This window comes from Canis lupus, chromosome 13, assembly GCF_003254725.2.
Source record: "Canis lupus dingo isolate Sandy chromosome 13, ASM325472v2, whole genome shotgun sequence".
Lineage (NCBI taxonomy): Eukaryota > Metazoa > Chordata > Mammalia > Carnivora > Canidae > Canis > Canis lupus.
The window spans coordinates 5,354,799-5,375,687 of record NC_064255.1 but is presented as its reverse complement, the minus strand read 5'-3'; the positions used below and the strand labels follow the sequence as shown (position 1 = coordinate 5,375,687).

The following is a 20,889-nucleotide window of genomic DNA, read 5'->3' as shown; positions in this document are numbered from 1 at the left end:
ATTTTATTAAAAATGCATTTGATTTTAAAAAGTATAATTTTTAATGATTTTGATAAATGAAAATATACATCATTTAAGAATCCATACAATCTAAAATAAATATTCAATAGTCATCTATATTATAACATTTGTTATAAGTTTAAAAACAATCTTTAAGCATTTACTGTCACTATTTTGAAGACTAATATGAATCATAGGAATAATATGAATCATGAAAAATATGAATCATTATGCTCATGTTAAACTTCATAAATATCTGACTTGCATGATATATAAAAATAAATGAGACAGAATTGAAACACCCACTGTTATTAACATTTCTTATTAATTTTCAAGAACATTTATTTTTGTTTCACATCCCTACCTTCTGTCTGGAAGAAAGTAAATTTTAACATAAGGATTCCTTGGCCTCCCATCTTCCCTGGAAGGGAGATCCTTTGCTCCCAAAATTGTAACTATTAATTGATGACCAACCTTGTCAAACCATAGTTTTATCTGAAAAGCAAAAATATTCATTTATCAGCTCAAACTTTTACTACTATAACATTATGTTCACCTTCCCAATCTTCACCCAACTCTCACACTAATATGAGCACAGAATGTAAGTTTTACTTAGTAAATTGCAGATAGTTAAAAGGATATGCTATAATAACTTCAATGAATAGAGGAAATAATTCAGATAGTTCGGGTTGATTGATAAATCGCTTGAGCATTTTGTTATCCTAACTGGACTGCTTATTAACATGCACATAATAATTACTCTGCCATAACTAAGAGCTTTATATACAATGACTGCTCTGTGTCTATCTTTATGCAGGAACCACTGTGGTTCATTTTAGTTCCCCTAAAATAGTGAGTTCAGAATAATTGCTCAAATGAACTGAATAGATACCTTATTTATATGGCATTCATAAGGAATTTTTAAGCCAAAGTTTCAAAAGACAAAACATTTCATTTGAAGAGACATTTCAAAGAATATAAGCAAGGTGGAATTACTAGTAGCTTCAGTCGGGAGACTCCTTAAGTTTGTATGTAAAGCCATAATAAATTCATCTTTATAGATTTTTCTTACACAGACATAAGGTCTCTTTTTCATTGGTGAAGAAAGTGTATCACATCCTAAGAATAATAGGGTATATTTTATCATTCGAGATGAGAAAATGTGAGTAATTTCCCTATGACATAATTAGGGATTAGAACTTCACATCCAGCTGCTAAATTCATATGATTTGACAGTTACCACCTCCCACACACATAGCTCACACTCCCACACCTAGCTCGCTGATCCTACCATGTCAGGATGGTTCTACCCCACATTTGGTTCAGAATTCAGCATATCTTTGACCACTATCTTGATATTCAATCTAAAAATCTGAAATTTGGGAATAGAATTAATATGCATATTTTATGGTTTATATATAACTTTGTGGTTTATAGACTTTTTAATGGTTTCATTTTTCCTTTAATTTGGATGTACTATATTTACAGCAGTTTAGTAAGTTTAAATATACATCTCATGTCAGCCCTTCCTTCTCCTCATGAAGTAGACAGGTCTGGGCCAGGCTCTGATATACATAAATACATACATATCATACATGCACATATACATAAATCATATAAAATATATATATATGTATGTACATATGATACACTAGTGTAGTTCCAATTCTAGCATAGTTTTGTTGTGTCCTTCACTTCATATTTTAGAGAGTGAGAGGCTGAGCAAGACTTTTGAGTCAGGAGAGGAAGACTGGTTGGTAGTCCAAAAGAGTATATAAAATTATTTGTCATGCTTTTCAGTCAAATGGAATTAGCCTTCTTAGTAACTGCAAGAAATATTTAATTTTTTAAAATTAGAAGCATTACTCTTTATGTTGTACTAAGTCCTTATATTTAATGCACACATTATCTTGCTGCTGTGTAATGAAGTTTTCCTAACACAGCTGCTAAGTATAGTCTCTAGACAAATGTTTCTTAAACTATGGTCCACTAACCTCTTTATATCAGTGTTATCTGACTTATTTGTGAAAAAGTTACAAATTCTTGTGGCCCACCTCTCACCTACTGAATCAGAATGGGGCCCAGGAACTCGCATTTTAATAAATCCTCCTGGTGATTCTCACAGGCATTAAAGTTTGAGAACTACTGCCTTAGACTAGGGGATCAACAACCTGAAAAAAAAAATACTCTAACATGCAAATAAAAAAAGAAGGTCAAATATTTCCTTGTGTTATAGTATGAGAACATAGACACAGATGAGGATAGGTGGAAAAAAGAGACTATTCTTCCGGCACAAGACATAGGGGAAAACAACATAACAAAAGTAAGAAATACAAAAGTGTCTCATATAAGATGAAACAGAGATGTTGTCAGAGAGCATCATACTTCCCCTAAAATGTGTCACAAACCACATTAATTTCTGATATTCTCTATTTTCTACAGCAATAAAAAAGCTATGGCTTTATTTTTCCATGATATTAAAAATCCTTTTCTGAGGATCATGACATGAATATTAAGCACTTGAAGGAGGAAAAGATTCTAAAAGGCTAAAAAAGTTTTTTTTTTCTGATAAACTTTACATTAGAAACTAAGAAACAATAATAATTATTAAAAGACTAAGCTCATAATTATTGGAGAAAACCTCTGATCTCTGTACATTTTTTCTTTTTGAGGGATGAGACTAAGCACTTGCCATCTTCATAGGTAATATTTTTGCTTCCCTAAAATCATTAGAAACATTTGAGATACATGACTTCAGATGTGTCATAGGAGTATTCTTTTTAGATTTTCTTATGCCATAGAAAACCAAAAATATCATTTGTTAATAATATTCATTTTTCATACAAACAGATATTAGGCATATGGTCTTCATTATTTTCACAATTATACCTTACAGTTTATTAAATCATACTTTCCAAATATATAAATGTCAAAATAATATAGATAATAGGCATTTTTTAATTTTACTGATTTTTTAATCAAAATTACAACTTTTAATAAACTGTCTTAAACTAGGGCATTTGATCCAGAGCCCTAATTTTCATTTTATATTACAAGACTTACATTGAAGTTTTTAATAGATATCCAGTTTACATGATCAAAATAGAATTATCTTACTAGCTAGATTATCATGTTCCTAAATTTCTTATCTGTGCTTTTCAAATGAATGGTTAAAATAAATGTTGATTTCTCCAAAATATAACAAATGTATCTCCACTATCCTAGATATGACACACTTCTTATTTTAGCTAAGTTTCATTAATAAAAATCTTGGCCTCACTTTGTTTTAATATAACAATCATTCTAGCTTTACCATGTACCCATTCTTAAATTTCCTGAGGAGAACTGAACAGCACAAGTAAATATTTAACTCTAAATAGCATTAACTAACACAACTGTAATTTTTAAAATTTAAACTAAATTATCATTATTTAAAACCAACAACAAAAATCATGCAGCAAAACAAGGAAAGCATACTACTACTTAAAAAAAAAACTATATTGTCATTACTTTATCATATAAGGGTTTCCTAATGAAAAGAGGCAAACAACTTGTACCAAGCATTACAGTAAAATGAAAGGACATTTCAATTACAAAATGTAAACAACATCAACCCAACACATTTTATTTAGACCATTATTTTGTTCTTTTAAAGTAATACACTTTCCAAAGTTGAACCTTATATATAATATGCATAAAATTCATATTTTAGATAAGGTACAAATTTATTTGCCAATCTCCTCAAGGAGTTGTTGCTTGGAAAATGCAAGAGAATGTAAATGTTAAGCGATATAATGAATGATTTAAAGAGACAGCAACCTTAGTGTAATAAAGGAAAATTAGCAATAGTATAAAATCAGCTATTTTTGTCAATATTATATGTATGTACAGTCTGAAGCCTATGAGATTTAGTATTCAGTTTATCATATCAAATCACTAACAAAGATTGTCTCTTTAAATTTTTATTGTATTTTAATCCCCATGCAGAATTTTACAAGCTGGCTTTATAAAATGATTTGAAAGTCAATAATATGGTTTGGAGCAACATACCAAAAAAAGTTTCCTACTACGCATTTTCCAAAAACATACAAATAAGGGTTAAAACACAACTTTAGTTTCTACCAGGCAGACAAGGCCTTTACCTGAACCCTAGGAACAAAAGGCGTTGTTCTTCTACTAAGGCTTTGGCTCTGGTAAGCAAAATTAAAGAAAAAAGCAATAAAACAAAACCAAAAAGGACAACACGCTGGAACTAAAAGACCAAAGTAAAATAAACACATAAAACTATTCCTTAAATATACTTTTTCCATTACAATATTTATCTAAATTAAGTACTTCAATGTAATGAATAAGTTAATTTTGCCAAAATGTTAAAATAATATAAAAACTATAAAAAATCTTAGAATTTTTAAATCTGATTTTTAAATGTAATCAACATATTAGGACTGAATGTAAAATAACACTTTCTGAAAGAATGAGTGTAAACATAATCCAAGAATCAAGCAATTTCAGGTTTCACCCATAAACACACTACCATAGAAAAAAATCATAATCCAAGAAGACGTTACATGAAAATGTATCATAGAATTATAGTGAAAAGTCATTTGTAGAGGTAATTGTGTGACTTCTCTAAAATATGTCTAACAAAAGTTTAAAAAACATTAGCCAAGTTGGCTTTAGCATTTCTTAAAAGAATAAACAGTAAGATAAAATGTATGGAAGACATTGGACTAATTAGTTGATTCACATCTTAAGAATTTATACCAGGTTCTAGTATTTTAACACCATCTTTAAACACATATTAGGTATCACTCAAGATTATATTGTTTATTGCTAATCACACTTATTAATAATAATACCTCATTTCTTTTTATTTATATAGTTCTTGATATTTTTCCAATCCTTTATTGAGTTTATTGCAAGTTTATTGCCTCCAACAACACTAGAAGGTGGTTGCTATTGTCAAATTTGAGATGAGGAAATAGACATAGAAAAAAGGCTGGATACATTTGCCCATAATCAAACAAAAACTCAGATAGTGTAACGGTAGAAAATAAAGCCTGATTCTAAAACTCAAAAAGAAGAGAAGAGAGGAGAAGAGAAGGAAAGAAAGCCCAGTTCTGATTAAGTCATTCTATTTCAAATTCTTAGAATAAAATCAAATTTTCTTTCTCTTCTGGCTTATTCTGTTTTCATTTTGAAACAGATTCCAAAAGACACCACAATAATCAGAATTTTGTGCCTATATTAATGCATGTCAATGGTTAAATCAGGAATAAAATCAGATGTATATCTCTGGGTTTGGGAATAGATTTCAAGGCAATTGATTCTGCTTCTTTCACCAGGATTCCATCTCATTCCTCACACTTCTCTTGGATGTCTCTCTTGCCTAATTCAAGGAGTTATAAACAAAGGCTTCAGACCTTTCCATTGTTATAAGGAAACAATAGGTAGTAGGAGGACTGTTGCCTAAGTCAACTATCATCAGATAGAGACTGTTTAAAATATAAATCTAAAACCAAAAAGAAAGCAGACCTTAAAAAGCAGATATCAATCATATGAGTCATCTTTCTCTCTCTCCAAAAACCAAGGCAGTCTCAAATCTAAGCAGTCTTCCTTTTCATGTGGAGACATTCCCGAAGGAAGAAAGAAATCTTTAGATATGGAGTATGTTCCTGATATCTGCATCATCCTAGGTAGATACTTCTCCAGCAAATGGACCAGGAATGTATGAAATGCATAGAGATTCACAAGGCAAGCTGAACAAGAGACTAAAAAACTACTCTGTTTGGAAACAGATTTTGTTTTCCTTGCTCTCTTACCTGTTCTGCCTATTATAGACCCAAAATAGCAAGGTAATGGAAGATTTTTTGCAAGCAAATATTACTTCAAAAACTAAAAAAAAAATAATTTGAAATAAACAGCATTTTGAACTAAATTAGGCAAACATTTTCCATCTTCTAAAATGATCTCAAATAAGCAACTCACAGATTTCTGAAACCAGTTGTCTACAATCTATGGCAATTCAAACCTAATCTTCACCTACAAGTTTATACATTAAACTTGGCTATAATATATATTTTTTTGTTTTGCTAGTTTTTAAATTGAGATGAAATTCAAATATAAAAGTAATCATTTTAAGGGGTACAATTCAGTGGCATTTGGTACATTGACAATGCTGTGCAACTATTTCTCCCTCTAGTTTCAAAACTTTTTATCACCCCAGAATACACTGTACTTCTGAAGTAATTAGTCCCCATCCCCCTATTCCCCCAACTCTTGGCAAGTACTAAGCTGTTTTCTGCCTATATGGATCTGCCTGATACTTCACACCAAAATGGTGAACTATTATGTACTGCACTGCAATTTGTAACTACTATTAATTCATGTATTTTAAACAGGAAATATCTGATAAAACCTGAAACAATACAGCCTCATACAAATTTGTATGAGAACTGAAGAAGAAGAACTGAATTTGTACACAATTTGTTTTGCATTTTTAATGTCACTCTGCACTACTGTCTTTAGGGCATTCCTTTTATGCAGTGTTCTGGAATAACAAGGTTGTGACAATGAGGTGCAATAGATAAAAGCTCAAAGAAAAAAAACTTCCATTTACAGAAAGGTTTTAAAAGGCTATAGAACTTCTAAGGCAATACAAAGGATACATACCTATTCTTCAGTTACTTATTCCACTTAAATGGGCATACAAAATGGATACCTACAATATTTATAAACTCATCACTAAAAATGGAGCCAGAAAAATATTAAAACAAAGTAACTTAGGGAACCAATATAATCATAAATAAACCACAGATCCAGAAGTAAAATAAAAAATGACTGTTAATAAGAATCAATGTGTTTTTATAAAAAGAGAGAATTTTGAACCATTTCTCACTATTAAAAAAGACTTGAAGGCTGTACTTTATTTAACACTCTAACAAAAACTAGCCAAAGACTCCTGATTAATTTAACAATATTGAAAGAACTACAAAAGTAATCCTCTAAAGAAGGAAACTGTTAAATTGTGGAAGAACACAAGTTTTAAAAAGAATCAAAATAAGGGAATGTTGACACTGAGACAGCTAACATACAGTTGGGTGTCATCATAAAACTGAGCTCATACTGATATTCTCACCAAGCACATTAATGGCACTTTCATAGTTATGCCCTAAGACAATAACAAGCAGTAGCAGAATTCAAGCACAGAGAGGAAATAAACTACATAATTTTTTAAAAAATCATCAATAGCCTTGAAATGAAAGGTTAGACAACAACTTAAATTATATGTATATTTCTATTTGAGAAAATATCAGTCCATGAACTAATATAATATATTAGGTCAGCTTACATACCATATACATTATCTTTGTTCTCTGGAATTAGCAACATCATAAATTTATGAGTTATGAGCCCAGGTAAAATATGACCAAAATAAAAATGCCCAAAGGTAAAATAAGTAGAAAGAGATGGGAATTATAATGTTGCCTTGTGACTTTCTAGGAATTTTTCCAAAAGGTGATAAATGCAGATGTACTTCCTAAACTCTACATCATTACAAGCAAACCAAAATTGTCTCCAGTTGGCAGGAATAGGGTTAAATACAAAGGGAAAATAATATATCCAGAGGAAATTTTGCTTATGCTTTCCTGCATGCAAAGAATGAAAATAAAATTACATTTTATGAGGATAAAATCCATGTCTATCTTGCTCACTGTTGTATTCTTGGCAACTAGTATTTATGGCTGACTTGGGGTTAGAACTTAACATATATTTCTTGACTAGATGATTGCAGATTAAGTTCATGAAAACATTTTTGAGGAAAATGTTACAAATAGCTTTTAAGAATCTTAAATTTTTTCTCTTTCCTTTCATATTGTAATTTTACTTCTGAAAAGTCATCCTGACAAAAGAATTTTCTCTGACCTAAAAGAATACATAAGAGTTATATTCAAGGATTTCCATGGCTACATTGTTTATAGTAATATAAATTAAGAACAAACAAGATGTCCCATAAGAGAATTAAAGTAAAATGGTATATTAGTTATTTAAATCATTTTAAGAGAAATTTTTAAAGAAAATTTATTTATTTAAAGGAAATATTTTAAAGAAAAAAGTGTACAACATATTACTAAGTGAAAAAGCAGGTCTCAAAATAATATACCGAGATTTATCACTTTTGTTTAAAAATTTACATATATATGTGGATGGTTACATTTTAGTGGCAGGATCATAGGTGATTTTTATTTTTAAGTTACTTATCTGTACTCTCTAGATTTACCACAACAAATATGTCTTTTATTTATTAATGTTATCTTACTGGAACATACCATTTCCAAGTTGCAAGAAAATGATAAAATGTATACACTTAAAATTATAATTATATGGATTTTAAACTAATGTCATTATAAATGTAAATACTAGGACTTTAAATCATTAATTATACACTCAGAAGTAAAACTTTTAAGTTCATATTTCCCCAAAATATTTGTCTTACTTTTCCAGTATATTCATTTTGAACTATGATTAAAAAAAATAGCTGAATTTGAAATTTATCTAAATGTCTGCACTATGCTCCTCAATCCCCTCCACCACTCTGTAGTCCGATTTCTATAGGGCCTTGGGATTTCAAAGATGGTAATAAAGTGGTACATACTATGGAAATCTAACTTCTATTTCCTCCTCCACCAACTGAAGCCAACTACACACACACACACACACACACACACACACACATTTATGTACTGGCATCATCCAACCATCCTAAGCATTATTTAGAAAAGGACTATTTAAATGGAGCCATAATAATTTAATAAAAAAAGGTTAACATTAGCACTTCCTAAAATAGTGGAATAAAATACACATGCATTTATAAATGACATTTATAAATAACTATAAATGACAACATCTGTGCTGTCAATATATGTAAAGGAATAGGTAGAAAGATGCTACTACTCGTTGTACAAAGTGAAAAAAAAGTCCACTGCCTTCATATGAAAAAGTTGACTCTGTTTATGAAAGAAAGGAAAAGAAAATAATAAAGAAATTCATTTTAGAAAGACATTTACAAACTAATAGTATTTCAACTTCTTTCTTGCATGACTTTTCTGTTGTCACTTTTGTGATCAAATAGTCCCAGAATAGACATGTCTAATAACTATTTCAATAATTTTAAAGTTAATTCTGCTTATTCTTCTTATAGCTTTTAATTAATAAAAATTCTTCAGTGAAAATCAAACATCTTCCCTACCTGCAAAAAAATAAAAGGAGAAATTTCATAGCTGACTAAACAAAAAAGCTTTTCCTATTGCTCTTAAAACATCAGCTCAAGAATAGCTAGTTTTTGGGATCCCTGGGTGGTGCAGCGGTTTGGCACCTGCCTTTGGCCCAGGGCACGATCCTGGAGACCCGGGATCGAATCCCACATCAGGCTCCCGATGCATGGAGCCTGCTTCTCCCTCTGCCTATGTCTCTGCCTCTCTCTCTCTCTCTGTGACTATCATAAATAAATAAAAAAATTTAAAAAAAAAGAATAGCTAGTTTTTAATTATATTTTAATTTAATTATGTTTTTTTATCCAAAATTCAATGTCTGGATTTTGAGAATCTAAATAGTTCTTAATACTTATAAAATTGCAAGTTTAGCAACTCATCAACATTATGTTTCTAAAATACAACTGGATGAATTCAGATATTTTGGTATTTTAAATAGTTTAAAAAGAGAATGACAACTGAAGAAATTGATAAAAAAAAAAGTGAGGGCTCAAATTTGCAAAGCTCTTCTAATATGGACAGTAAATGCCTAATTGAATTTTTAATCTTTATTATAAAATCTCCAGATTAGGGATCACTTACTCTAAAATCACCCAGTATACTCAGTTATCTACATTTCCCCCATTTAACTTAGTTTTGTCTTTTGACAAAGTTCCCCAAGTATCATTACACTTACAGCAATATTCATTCCAATGATTTACTAGGAAATTCACCCCAAATTTCCTTAAACTTGAAAAGCATGGATTGTTATAAAATTTAGTTCATCTTAAATATACCATCTTTGTACAGTACCACAATTTTATTTCTCTCAAAAGTCTAGGACAAATTATAGTCATTTTAAGATACTGAGCAAAAATCATGACCTTGAATTTTAGAATAAAATTACTAAGGTAAAGAAAGTTTTAGATATCTCCACAAATTCTCTCATTAAATTTCAGATATTCTAAAATACTCTAATAAAGAAACTCTATGCAAAACAATAAAATTAAATTTCAATTAATCAAAAATACAAAGAATGAGAAAGCTGATGATTAAAAGCACAATTATGTTCTAAGAAGGAGTTGGTTTACAAAAAGCTACTGTCATATAGTAATAACACTACTTGGTATTTCAAAGAGAAATTAATGTAGTGATTACATACTGAAAGTTGTCCAGATAAGTACTGTGGAACATCCCTCAACATTCCAGGACTCATGGGAGAGGTAACGGAAATAGAAGGGCGATCCATTTTTTGAGATTCAAAAGAGCTAGAACCTGAAATGGTAATTATACATAAAGAACAATAATGATGACTCTTCATTAGTATTTAATAGTTTTACCATGTGTCTTTTAAATTATTTATTTATTTTAAATGTCCACAAAATGTCATTATATAGACCATTTTCTTAGCCACATTGTTCCAAATATACTTACAGCAATTTTTTTGAAACATAAATATAGCTAAGGGACTCTCTTAAGACAAGAATGAAACATTTTCTCTGTTTCTCTGACATAGAGACAGACCTCTATGTCTTACTTTGTCTGTTATGTGAATACTAAATTCATATCTTACAATATTTCTGAAACTAGAAACTTAGAAAAAGACAAAACCTAACACAATAAAGCAACTTGAAGATGGTCTAAACTTGTCATTCTAAAAATACAAGTACTAGATTGCTAATCGTGAAATTTTTCCAGGAAGCAATACTTTTAAACCACATATTAAACCACATACTATAACAGCTGGAAAATATAATAAGTCAAATGGGCAGGAAGGAAGTGAGAGTCTATCAAAAAGGGATGGAAGAGCAGAAAAAGCAGAGCCTCAGTATCCAGAAGTTATATGTATGAATTTATGTCTACAACTCAGAAAGTGAGTAAAAATAGAGCTAATGGTATAGCAGGGGAAATTAAGTGCCTGGAATTCTGAGCTACACATTTTGGCACTATCAATGCTAGCTCTTTTGAACAAGGCAGTAACTATATTTGAAGAAGATGACTTTACTGTTTATTTAAAGTATGGATTGACTTGAAAGAGACAGAAAACACTTAAAAACAGAACCCAATAAAACAATAATAGGAAATGTAAAAATGGAATGGAAAGAAAGAATTCCGGTGATGTTACAAAATAAACAAGGACTCAGAAATTAATTAGATATGAGAGAGAAAGGGAAGAGGGAAAACATAAGATTTCAAGCCTTGTAGCCAGACACGAGATCAAGAAGATTCTCTATTTACCTGTCTTGTTCTCTGCACAGAGCACTGCTGATATTCCTTGGGATGTGGAATACAGAGACAGTTTTGTGTCTAAGGCAATGGGTGGAGAAGTTAATTTGAAACATAGTGACCCTGTGGTCCCTCTGATAAACCCAAGGGAAGATGTAAAGCAAGTAACATAGGATATACAGATAGGGCCAAATGTTAAGTAGATATTAGTGTTAAAAATCAAAGTGTTAAAGCGTCTGCTGAATGGAGGCCTAAGTGGATAAAATACACCTCTGGGAAGAGTGTAGTATAAAATGAGGGGAAAACTTTAAGACCTGAAATCAGAAGTAACAGTGATACCTTATATCTTAGAAGTGGAAATATTTAGAAGTGGAAAGAATAATGGCTTTATAATAAGAAATAAGCTCAGTTTTCTACATATTAAGCTTCAATTTATAAGAAGACACTTCACAGAACATATTATTTAAACATCCAGGGATAAAGGAACAATGATAGATCATCTCAGTAATATAAAGTTAGGTGTCATGTGGCAATTAAAACCATCATGAAGGTAAGAATTTATTGAGGAACTAAGGACAAAGGTTAATGACTGGGCCTTAGAGGAATCTATTCTTCCATATATTTTTTTAAAGATTTTATTTATTTATTCATAGAGACACACAGAGAGAGAGAGGCAGAGACACAGGCAGAGCGAGAAGCAGGCTCCATGTAGGGAGCCCAATGTGGGACTCGATCCTGGGTCTCCAGAATCACACCCTGGGCTGAAGGCGGCACTAAACCACTGAGCCACCCAGGCTGCCCTATTCTTCCATATTTAAAGAAGAAAAGATTGATTCTAATTTATTTAAGAAAGGACCCCTATCTCCTCAAAAACAGTTTTAAAATTGTAGACTAAGAGATTTTTAAATAGCTATAATTAGATAAAGGGTTCCACCCTGCTCATAACCAGATCTGAGTGATGTTACATAAATGAATAAAAATTATACGTACTCCATAGAACTTCTATGAGAAATAAATGTGATGTTGTAGACAGAACATCAACCACAATCCCCAGGCACTCAGCAAAATGGGAGCAATAATGATATTGATGATGATATCAGTATATATAAATAATATCATTAAATTAGTCAGTTGACCCTGAGAGTTAGGGGCGTTAACTCCGGCACAATTACAATAACTTATGATTCACCCAAATCTGAACTACCAATGGCCTATTATTGACCAGAAGACTTACCAGTAAACAGCTGATTAACACATATTTCGTACATTATATATATTATATACTGTATTATTACAAAAAAGTGAGCTAGAGAAAAGAAAATGTTATTTAAAAATCATAAGGAAGAGAAAATACATTTACAGTAATGCACTGCATTTATTGAAAAAATGTAGACCCATGCAGTTCAAACCCATGCTATTCAAGGGTCAACTGAATTTATTTATCATTACAGTTTTTCGTGATCATGGTATAATTTGGATAAAATGATTGAGTACCTAGCCAAAGGTACTAAAATCAAATAAGTCACTTGATCATATTTTAAATATAGTGCTATGTCATTCCAAAAGTATTTCACCTCTCTGGTAAATATTTTAGAGATGCTTATAATTGTGATATAAAAGTAAAAAAAAAATCTATTTTCATAGTATATTCTTAATTATTGCAGGATCCAATCACTTCTCATTACCTCCATTGCTCCCACCAATGGCCTATGTCACCAAATAAAATACTAAATATAAAAATATTTATATTTTTATAAATATAAACACTCTCTCTGCTTTCACCCTTGACTCCATTTAAACTATTTTCAACACAGTAGCCAGATTTTAAAACATATATCTCTCCTCAGAACCATCCTATGTAACTACCGATTCCCCTCAGAGTAAAAGCCCAAGACAAAGTAGTCTTTACAGGGGTTTACAAAGTCCACGCAATTTGGCTGCCATTATTCTGCTATCCTTCATCCTTCCTGCTGCTCACTCTGGTGCAGCAACACTGGCCTCCTAACTTTGGAGTCTCTCAAAAATCCCTTCCACTACAAAGCGCATTGTAGGCTTTCCTCCCTGAGAACTGTTGCACCACTTGGTCCCTGTACCTGGAAAGCTTTCAAATCTTTGCTCTGATCATTCTTTCTCAATATGGTCTATCTTGATCAATATATTTCAAATGGCAACCATCCTCCTCTCTTCTACAATATCCTTTATTCTCAATCAATCAAGAAATTAGTTCACTGGAAAAAAATCCATTTGTTTAACATCTGAAGTAGCACTCATACACGAGTAATAAAAAGCATTTCCGTATTTAACACTACTTAAATTTGTCTACTGTTCCATTATTACTCTGATGCTAAGCCAGAACTACTACCCTATTTTTTTTTAAATATAAATTAGATTATTATTCACTACATTGTTCCAAGCATTCCTCCCCACTTACTGAGGGTTAGTTTACAAAGTAGTAAAATTTACTTTTAGAAGAAATTAAAGAACGAGGGGGTGAAACTCTTAGGAGAGATGGGTATGTTCATTATTTTTATTGTGATGATGGTTTCAACTGTCTGTCAAAACTTACCTCATTGTGCTCACAGGTGCAGTTTATTGTAGTATACCTTAATAAAGCTATCTAAAAATCTGTAGTAGTTGAGATGGTGTGATGAAAAACAACTATCTTAAAATACTATAGAATTTTGTACTTTATCCCACAATAATATGAAATAATGCTAAATTTTTCATTTGTATAATGACTATATATTTGAGATTATTATATTTCTTACATTGTATTAATAGATAAAATACTTCATTTGACTCCTGGTAAATGACATTATTAATACCTTCTTCTAGAATGAATGAAACTTACTGGACTCCAGTTGTGCATGTGTGCTATCAGGTATTCTAGGGATATCTCTGAAATGATAGAACAAGAAAACAAAAAATTGTTTCAACAATTAATGCAACTGCTATTTTGATTATCATCAACCTATATCTAATAGGACAGTGTAAAATGAACAAAATTGTGTATGACTGTAGCATTACATAAGAAAAAATAAGCTGTAGTACTTTATTGCTAATAAAAGTATTCTGAACTAACCTCAACTACTTAGAAAGCAACAATCATATGCATTTATAGCAGTTTTATAAACATATTTTATCTTCTATATGTTTTACTACATGATTATCCATTCTAATAAATTCTTTTTTTGGGGGGGGGGGAGTTCTTTTTTTTTAAGATTTTATTTATTTATTCACGAGAGACACACACAGAGAGAGAGAGAGAGAGAGGCAGAGACACAGGCAGAGAGAGAAGCAGGCTCCATGCAGGGAGCCCGACGCAGGACTTGATCCTGGGACTCCAGGATCATGCCCTGGGCTGAAGGCAGGCACTAAACCACTGAGTCACCCAGGGATCCCCATTCTAATAAATTCTTGATTTTAAGTTTTATGATACATTTGAATGCCATTCTATTCTTTAATAAATAACATTGAAGTGTAAATAAAATATCACCAAAAAAAATTTAAAGATTCAGATTGTGTTTGAAATTTTTAAATGCAAAAAAAAAAAAAGAAGAGAAAAAGAAAAAGAAACTTTTTAAATGCAGTAACTCCACTGAGGAAAAAAATGCAAACATGTTTTTCATTGGGACTTACAAATGGTTACTTCATTTATGCCAAAAATATGTACATTTTTGTTTGAGATTTGCCAGGAAGGGTAGATTTTAAGAGTTAAGGTCATTCGGAAAAATACATAAAAGAACATTTAAGACATTAAACAAAAATATGATTAGAGGATCCTTTAATACCAAGACATATGTCTGATTAATGGATTAAGCTGATACACTGCAGTTTTAACATATTACAAAGCTATGAAGAGTCAAAATGAAAAAGAGGCATAATTTCATGTGCTGGATTCATTACTTCAAAAGGAACATTTCAATAAAACTAAGTTACCAATGTAAGTCATTTTCTCCAACATAAAAAGAGATCAAAATAATACAGTTCAATCGTTTCCTAAATGAATGAAACCTGGGCAGTAGTATTTTACAACAAAAAAAGAATTTCTATAGCTTCCATCCTCAAATATTCTTACCCCAAACTTGCATTTAATAATTTGTTGTCACTGTTTTTATTTTTTTATATTGCTTTTACTTAGTTATACGTATTATCTTTTACATTGGCTTAGAATACAAGATTCTACAAGGGAAACACTGCTGTGATATTTAATGAGAAATTCCCATGATATAGACACAAAGGATTATATATATTGCCAACTTTTGGAAATTGCTAATTTAATCTATAGGTGAAAAATTACAAAAGCAAAGGAGGACTTTGGTATTTGCTTATTTTTTGTCTGTTTCCTTAAATATGTCACGTTGTTCCTTAAACTGTTCCCTCTATTTAGGAATAGTATGTCCTTAAGACCTCTCTTTCCTATGTTGAAATCTCCATTTTGAAAAAATATGTAAAATTCATTGACTCTCATTTTCAAAATATAGAGGGCCACAGTTCACGAACTTTCTTTTGAAAATAACTGTTACTATATAGTCTCTTTCTCTTACTATGCCTTAAGCCACCTATTAAGCTACTGAGACAATAAAAATAATAAACACCTAAATATTTCTTCTTCCTTCGTAAATTAACTGTGTATTCTAGCATGATCAGATAAAGAGATGTCATGATTTTTGGTGAGATCTGTTTTAGCAAGAAAGAAGAAAAGAAGCATTGTCCTCAAAACAATAATTTTTATAGAGCAATCAGATATTTTTAGATTGCACACTACAAAATTGTGTAAGAGTAGTCAACTTTATAAGGTTTGTGTAAAAGTATACACACCAACTTACCCGATAGGTCTTGAAACAACAAGCTCCACCTGTGGTTCAGGTTTGGATTCCAGAATGATGTTATATACTTCTTCAAATGTGGCTCCTTGCAATAATCTTCCATTCCATTCTAATACTTCATCACCTATAGTGTATTCCGGTAATGATAATTTTAGAAGAAAAACTAATCCCATAAAATGCACGTGAAACAAAAGCAATCTTAAACTGCAATGAATTCCATAGAATAAAGTCACCATAATGGAATAAGATGTAGTGAGAATAGCTCAATTGGCATAAAATTTGATGATTAGTATCTTTAGCCAAAAGGACAAAGGTCTGAGGAATAAAATTACATAAAAGTTATCTCTGTGGTTTTTAATAGGAATATAATTCTAGAAATTACTAAACTCTGTTAACTCTGTAAAACTCCGAAAATTTTATGACTATATTCTGGGTTTCTCAATATATATGCAACTGAGCACCTCATCTAAAGTTTCTTTTTTTTTTTTTTTTAAGATTTTCTTTATTTATTTGAGAGAGAAAGAGCACATGTGAGAGAGAGCATGAGTGGGGTGGTGGGGGGTATGAACACAGGGAGAGGGAGAAGCAGACTCCCTGCTGAGCAGGGAGCTCGATGCCAGGCTTGATCCCAGGACTCTGGGACCATGACCTGAGCAGAAGGCAGACACTTAGATACACTTAAGGATATTTATCAGCAAAAAATAAATAAATAAATAAACAAACACATAAATAAATAAATAAAATAAAAATAAAAATAAAAAACAAAACAGTAAATATAAAAATCTTTTTATCTAAATTGACTAAAAAATAGTTACACTTTGTATTAATGAATAAAAATTTATATTTAAGTTAAAAATGAGCTCCTTGTTTTTGGTCAAGTCACTTCTAAGTGAGGATAATTTTTTTCCAACTACTTGAGTTTAACAGTTTAAATAATCAAAGATATAAACTTACCTGGTCTAAGATGCCCTACAGTATCAGCTAAACTTCCTTTTTTAACTTTGGTAATAAATGCACAAAGCCGACCTGATTCAGTCATCTTTCCTCCTACAACCTGTTTAAAAGAGAAATGTGTTAAAACAGGCATATTGTTCAAAGGAACATAGTTGAAGATTCAAGTAAAAAATAACTAGACAATTTGTAGCTTTTAAAACTATTATATTCTAAAAATAATTTTTAAATAATGTGTTATTAGAAACAGGAGTGCATGTCCCATGAGTGGACTCTTTTTACATATTCTAAAATTTTCACAATTTAGTCCATTATTTGTAATATATATAAATAACATACACAAATACATATGTATAACATACCTTAGAAAGAATTTAATAATTTGTACTTTTCTTAGAGAATTATTTTTATCATTTCTAAAAACATGCTATTATAGTATTTTAATAATATTATAATTATATTAACATTTCTAGAAGTAGATTTCATATCATAATCACATAAATATTTGTTACTTTGACTATAGTTATAACCCACCAAAATTTCATTATTTAGTCATCTTTTAGGCACATTCATAATTAATATGATAATGATGGATCTTTCCTTAGAAAATTACAAAATGTTTTAAATCTCATTAGAATTCATGCAAACTTCAGACCATTTGCATCCCAATTTTTCCATTATGGTTCTATTAATATATATCTTTTAGAAAAAGGAAAAACAAATGTAGTAATAATGTGTAGTCATGTGTACCCATAAGTCTGGCCTCTGAAAAAATTAATGCTTGTGAATAACTACCATTCAACCAATATACAAATTTTATAGCACGATAAGCAAATAATAATTAATTTCATTAACTCATTTTTTTCTCTAAATTGAGTGAATGATATCTGAATTTTAAACAAAATCACTGACTTTTTCGTGTATTTATTGCCAAGTTGCAGTGAAACACACTCAGTTGCAGTTCAGTTCATATTAACTAATTAGTCCTATGTTTGATTCTGAAAATTAAATGTATATATATTATAGGCTGACATCCTTATGTTAATATTTTAAAACTTTCTTGGCTTGATAAAAGCCAAGTTGAAATCTCACAGTGTGCTAGCTACTGTGCTAAATGCTTGTATATTGCTTTACTTAAGCTTATTATAATAATTCAATAAGTATTATTATATCCATTTTAACAGATAAGGAATCTGAGACTAACAAAAGTTTAGTTACCCAATGTCATGTTGCTAGTAATGGCTGTAGCTGGGATTCAAGCCAAGATTTCCTAACCTCTACTTTTCACTGTTCTAACACTGTATTGGACAGATCTGGACTTAAATTTCACTTTCATCATCATCTTTGTGACTGTGGGCAAGCTATGATAGCTCCCTAAGCCTATTCCTCATCTATTGTGTTAAATAATATGATAGTAGTAAAATGCTCAGATCTGTGCCAGCTACATGACAACATGGTAGCCACCCAATAAATGTTAGTTGGCCAATTCCATTTCCACCCGAAGTTTTCTAATATCTCACTATATTCTATAGGACAACTTATGTGGCAATTGTTTAACTTTAAAAACCATTTACTCTTTTTTCATTTCAGTTTTTAACTCGCCATACGTATGAACAACAACAAAAAAAACCAACAACAGCAGTCAAATATAAATATTGATTTATATCAAATATCAATATTTATATTTAATCTCTTAGCATAAGTATTTTTGAGTTTCCAGACTTTAAACAGTATTCTTTTTCTCATACACACACGCACACAAATACACACACACCCACATTTTGTTACACTTACACAAAAATTATATTCCAATTGTTAAAAGCCAAAATCCAACCAAGTAAATTTAAAGATCTAATTGGCTTTATTAAGCAATTCATGAATCGAGCAGCATCCTATCAATAAACAGAGAAAAACTTTGCGGAGGTCAACAATAGAAAGGTTTTCAAAGGCATAGAGAGGGCATTTAAAAAAAATAAGAGAAAGGAATTTTTAGCAAAGAATACGTTGTTAAGGCAAAACTGCCCTCCTAAAAGGTGGTCTATCAATAAATTTCCTAGTATTGACCAAGAAATTCCATGTTGACTGGATAAAAGTTACATTGCTGGGGGGCTGAAACTGTATTAAGCTAGGTTTTAAGTTTTATTGTACTGACATGGGTCCTTAACCTAAGTGATGTCATTTGGGGACTTGTAGTTTTCCTTTAAAAACTATGTCATAAATATGCTATATTTCCCAACTTTGCATATTTAGTAATTGATTAAAACCACTGTTTTAATAGAATATAAACATGGGTACAGACTTACAGGACAAACTGTATAAATGAGTTTGAGCACTATATTCAAGATTCAAGGATATAATTCAAGTTATATTTTCCAAATCATATGTACAAGTATTATTGTGGAATAAATAATACTTGGAAAATGAAAAAGTTTTGGAGAATGAGTGCAAATATTTGGGAATCCTTGAAAATAGGGGAAAAAACACGAAGTCGGCTTAAGTTGGAAAGAGTTATTAAATTTTTACTATTTTCATAAATTGGTAAAGGAGTAGAGAACCAAAATTTCATATATTTCATCACATACCTTCAAGCCAAGCATTGCTCCTGAATCTCGAGGCACACTTCCATCTTTTAGACGCTTATTTAACAAAATACGACCAATCAAACGATCTCCATCTTTAGATGGTTGCCACGTCACAGGGTGCTGACATATTGCATCAACAAACAAAAAAATTAATGTTCTTTTATGATAAATAACCCCTTGTTGTACAATTTCTTTAAACTCCAGATTTCCAAAGTGTTATGATTACACAAACCAGTTTGCATTCAAAACACTGATCAAAAGGGGTTACTACATTATGCTGATACCCTCAATTTTATAATCTCAAGATTTTTCAGAATCCAATTACTATAGATTCTTACATTGCCCTGACACATTACTGCAGTTATATTGTTCTATGAAATCAGAGAAATCTTGAAAATATACACAAACTATCTACATGCTGAAGATTAATTAAAAATTCACCTGACAGAAAAGGTAGATTGAAACTCTATGCAGTGAAACTCATCTAAAAATATTTTAATTTTCAAACACTATTGGAGACTTTGAAAGACTTAATTACAGTGAAAGTTAAAAAGTAAGATTATAATAATACATCAAATTTGAACCTATAATGAGGGCTTCCTTGAAATAGGTTTCTATATTAAAATTATAAAAATACACAAGCCCCAGTAACTTTTCTTTGAATCTGCATAAGAGAAAGAGAACTAATTCAAAAGTGAGGCTAGTTTACATTTCTCATTGATTCTTTCAGGTCTTTGATCTTTTTGGTAAATTAAGTTTATTAGAAAATTCAGTGGTATCCATTGTTAAATAAGCTTGAAAATGTTAGGAGTTTATCTCTTTCTCAGGGCATAGCCAAGCCCTTTATATATCATAACACCTTCCACTATGAATTATACGTCAGGTAACAAAGTAAATGATTTGTGTAATCACAGTTTGATAGTCATCTAAAAGTAACATGCATATCTTCATGCAAAATTTGGCAGGCAAAAGACAAGTTCCAGTCAATCACATCTATATGGTAAAAAGATTTCAAAAGTCTCACTATACTAAAAGCAAAAATAATAAATA

At 30.8% G+C, this 20,889-nt stretch overlaps 1 protein-coding gene and 1 long non-coding RNA gene across 50 annotated transcripts in view; one reads left to right on the top strand and one right to left on the bottom strand.

The window, feature by feature from the left end:
* The window catches only part of RIMS2 (regulating synaptic membrane exocytosis 2), a 580,920-nt gene that overhangs the window by 280,057 nt on the left and 279,974 nt on the right, over positions 1 to 20,889 (bottom strand). For 29 of the 49 annotated variants that reach the window (XM_049093321.1, XM_049093336.1, XM_049093319.1 and 26 more), the window contains 6 exons: positions 19,840 to 19,959; positions 17,261 to 17,360; positions 16,307 to 16,430; positions 14,329 to 14,375; positions 10,414 to 10,526; positions 365 to 495 (listed from right to left, as the gene is read on the bottom strand). In XM_049093321.1, coding sequence (XP_048949278.1) covers positions 365 to 495; positions 10,414 to 10,526; positions 14,329 to 14,375; positions 16,307 to 16,430; positions 17,261 to 17,360; positions 19,840 to 19,959 — 635 coding nt within the window. Of the gene's footprint in view, positions 1 to 364; positions 496 to 4,142; positions 4,191 to 10,413; positions 10,527 to 14,328; positions 14,376 to 16,306; positions 16,431 to 17,260; positions 17,361 to 19,839; positions 19,960 to 20,889 lie in introns of all 49 variants that reach the window. The other 20 variants (XM_049093308.1, XM_049093313.1, XM_049093310.1 and 17 more) reach the window with 1 other exon arrangement.
* The window catches only part of LOC112661995 (uncharacterized), a 94,050-nt gene that overhangs the window by 54,399 nt on the left and 18,762 nt on the right, over positions 1 to 20,889 (top strand). The gene's annotated exons all lie outside the window — the stretch shown is intronic.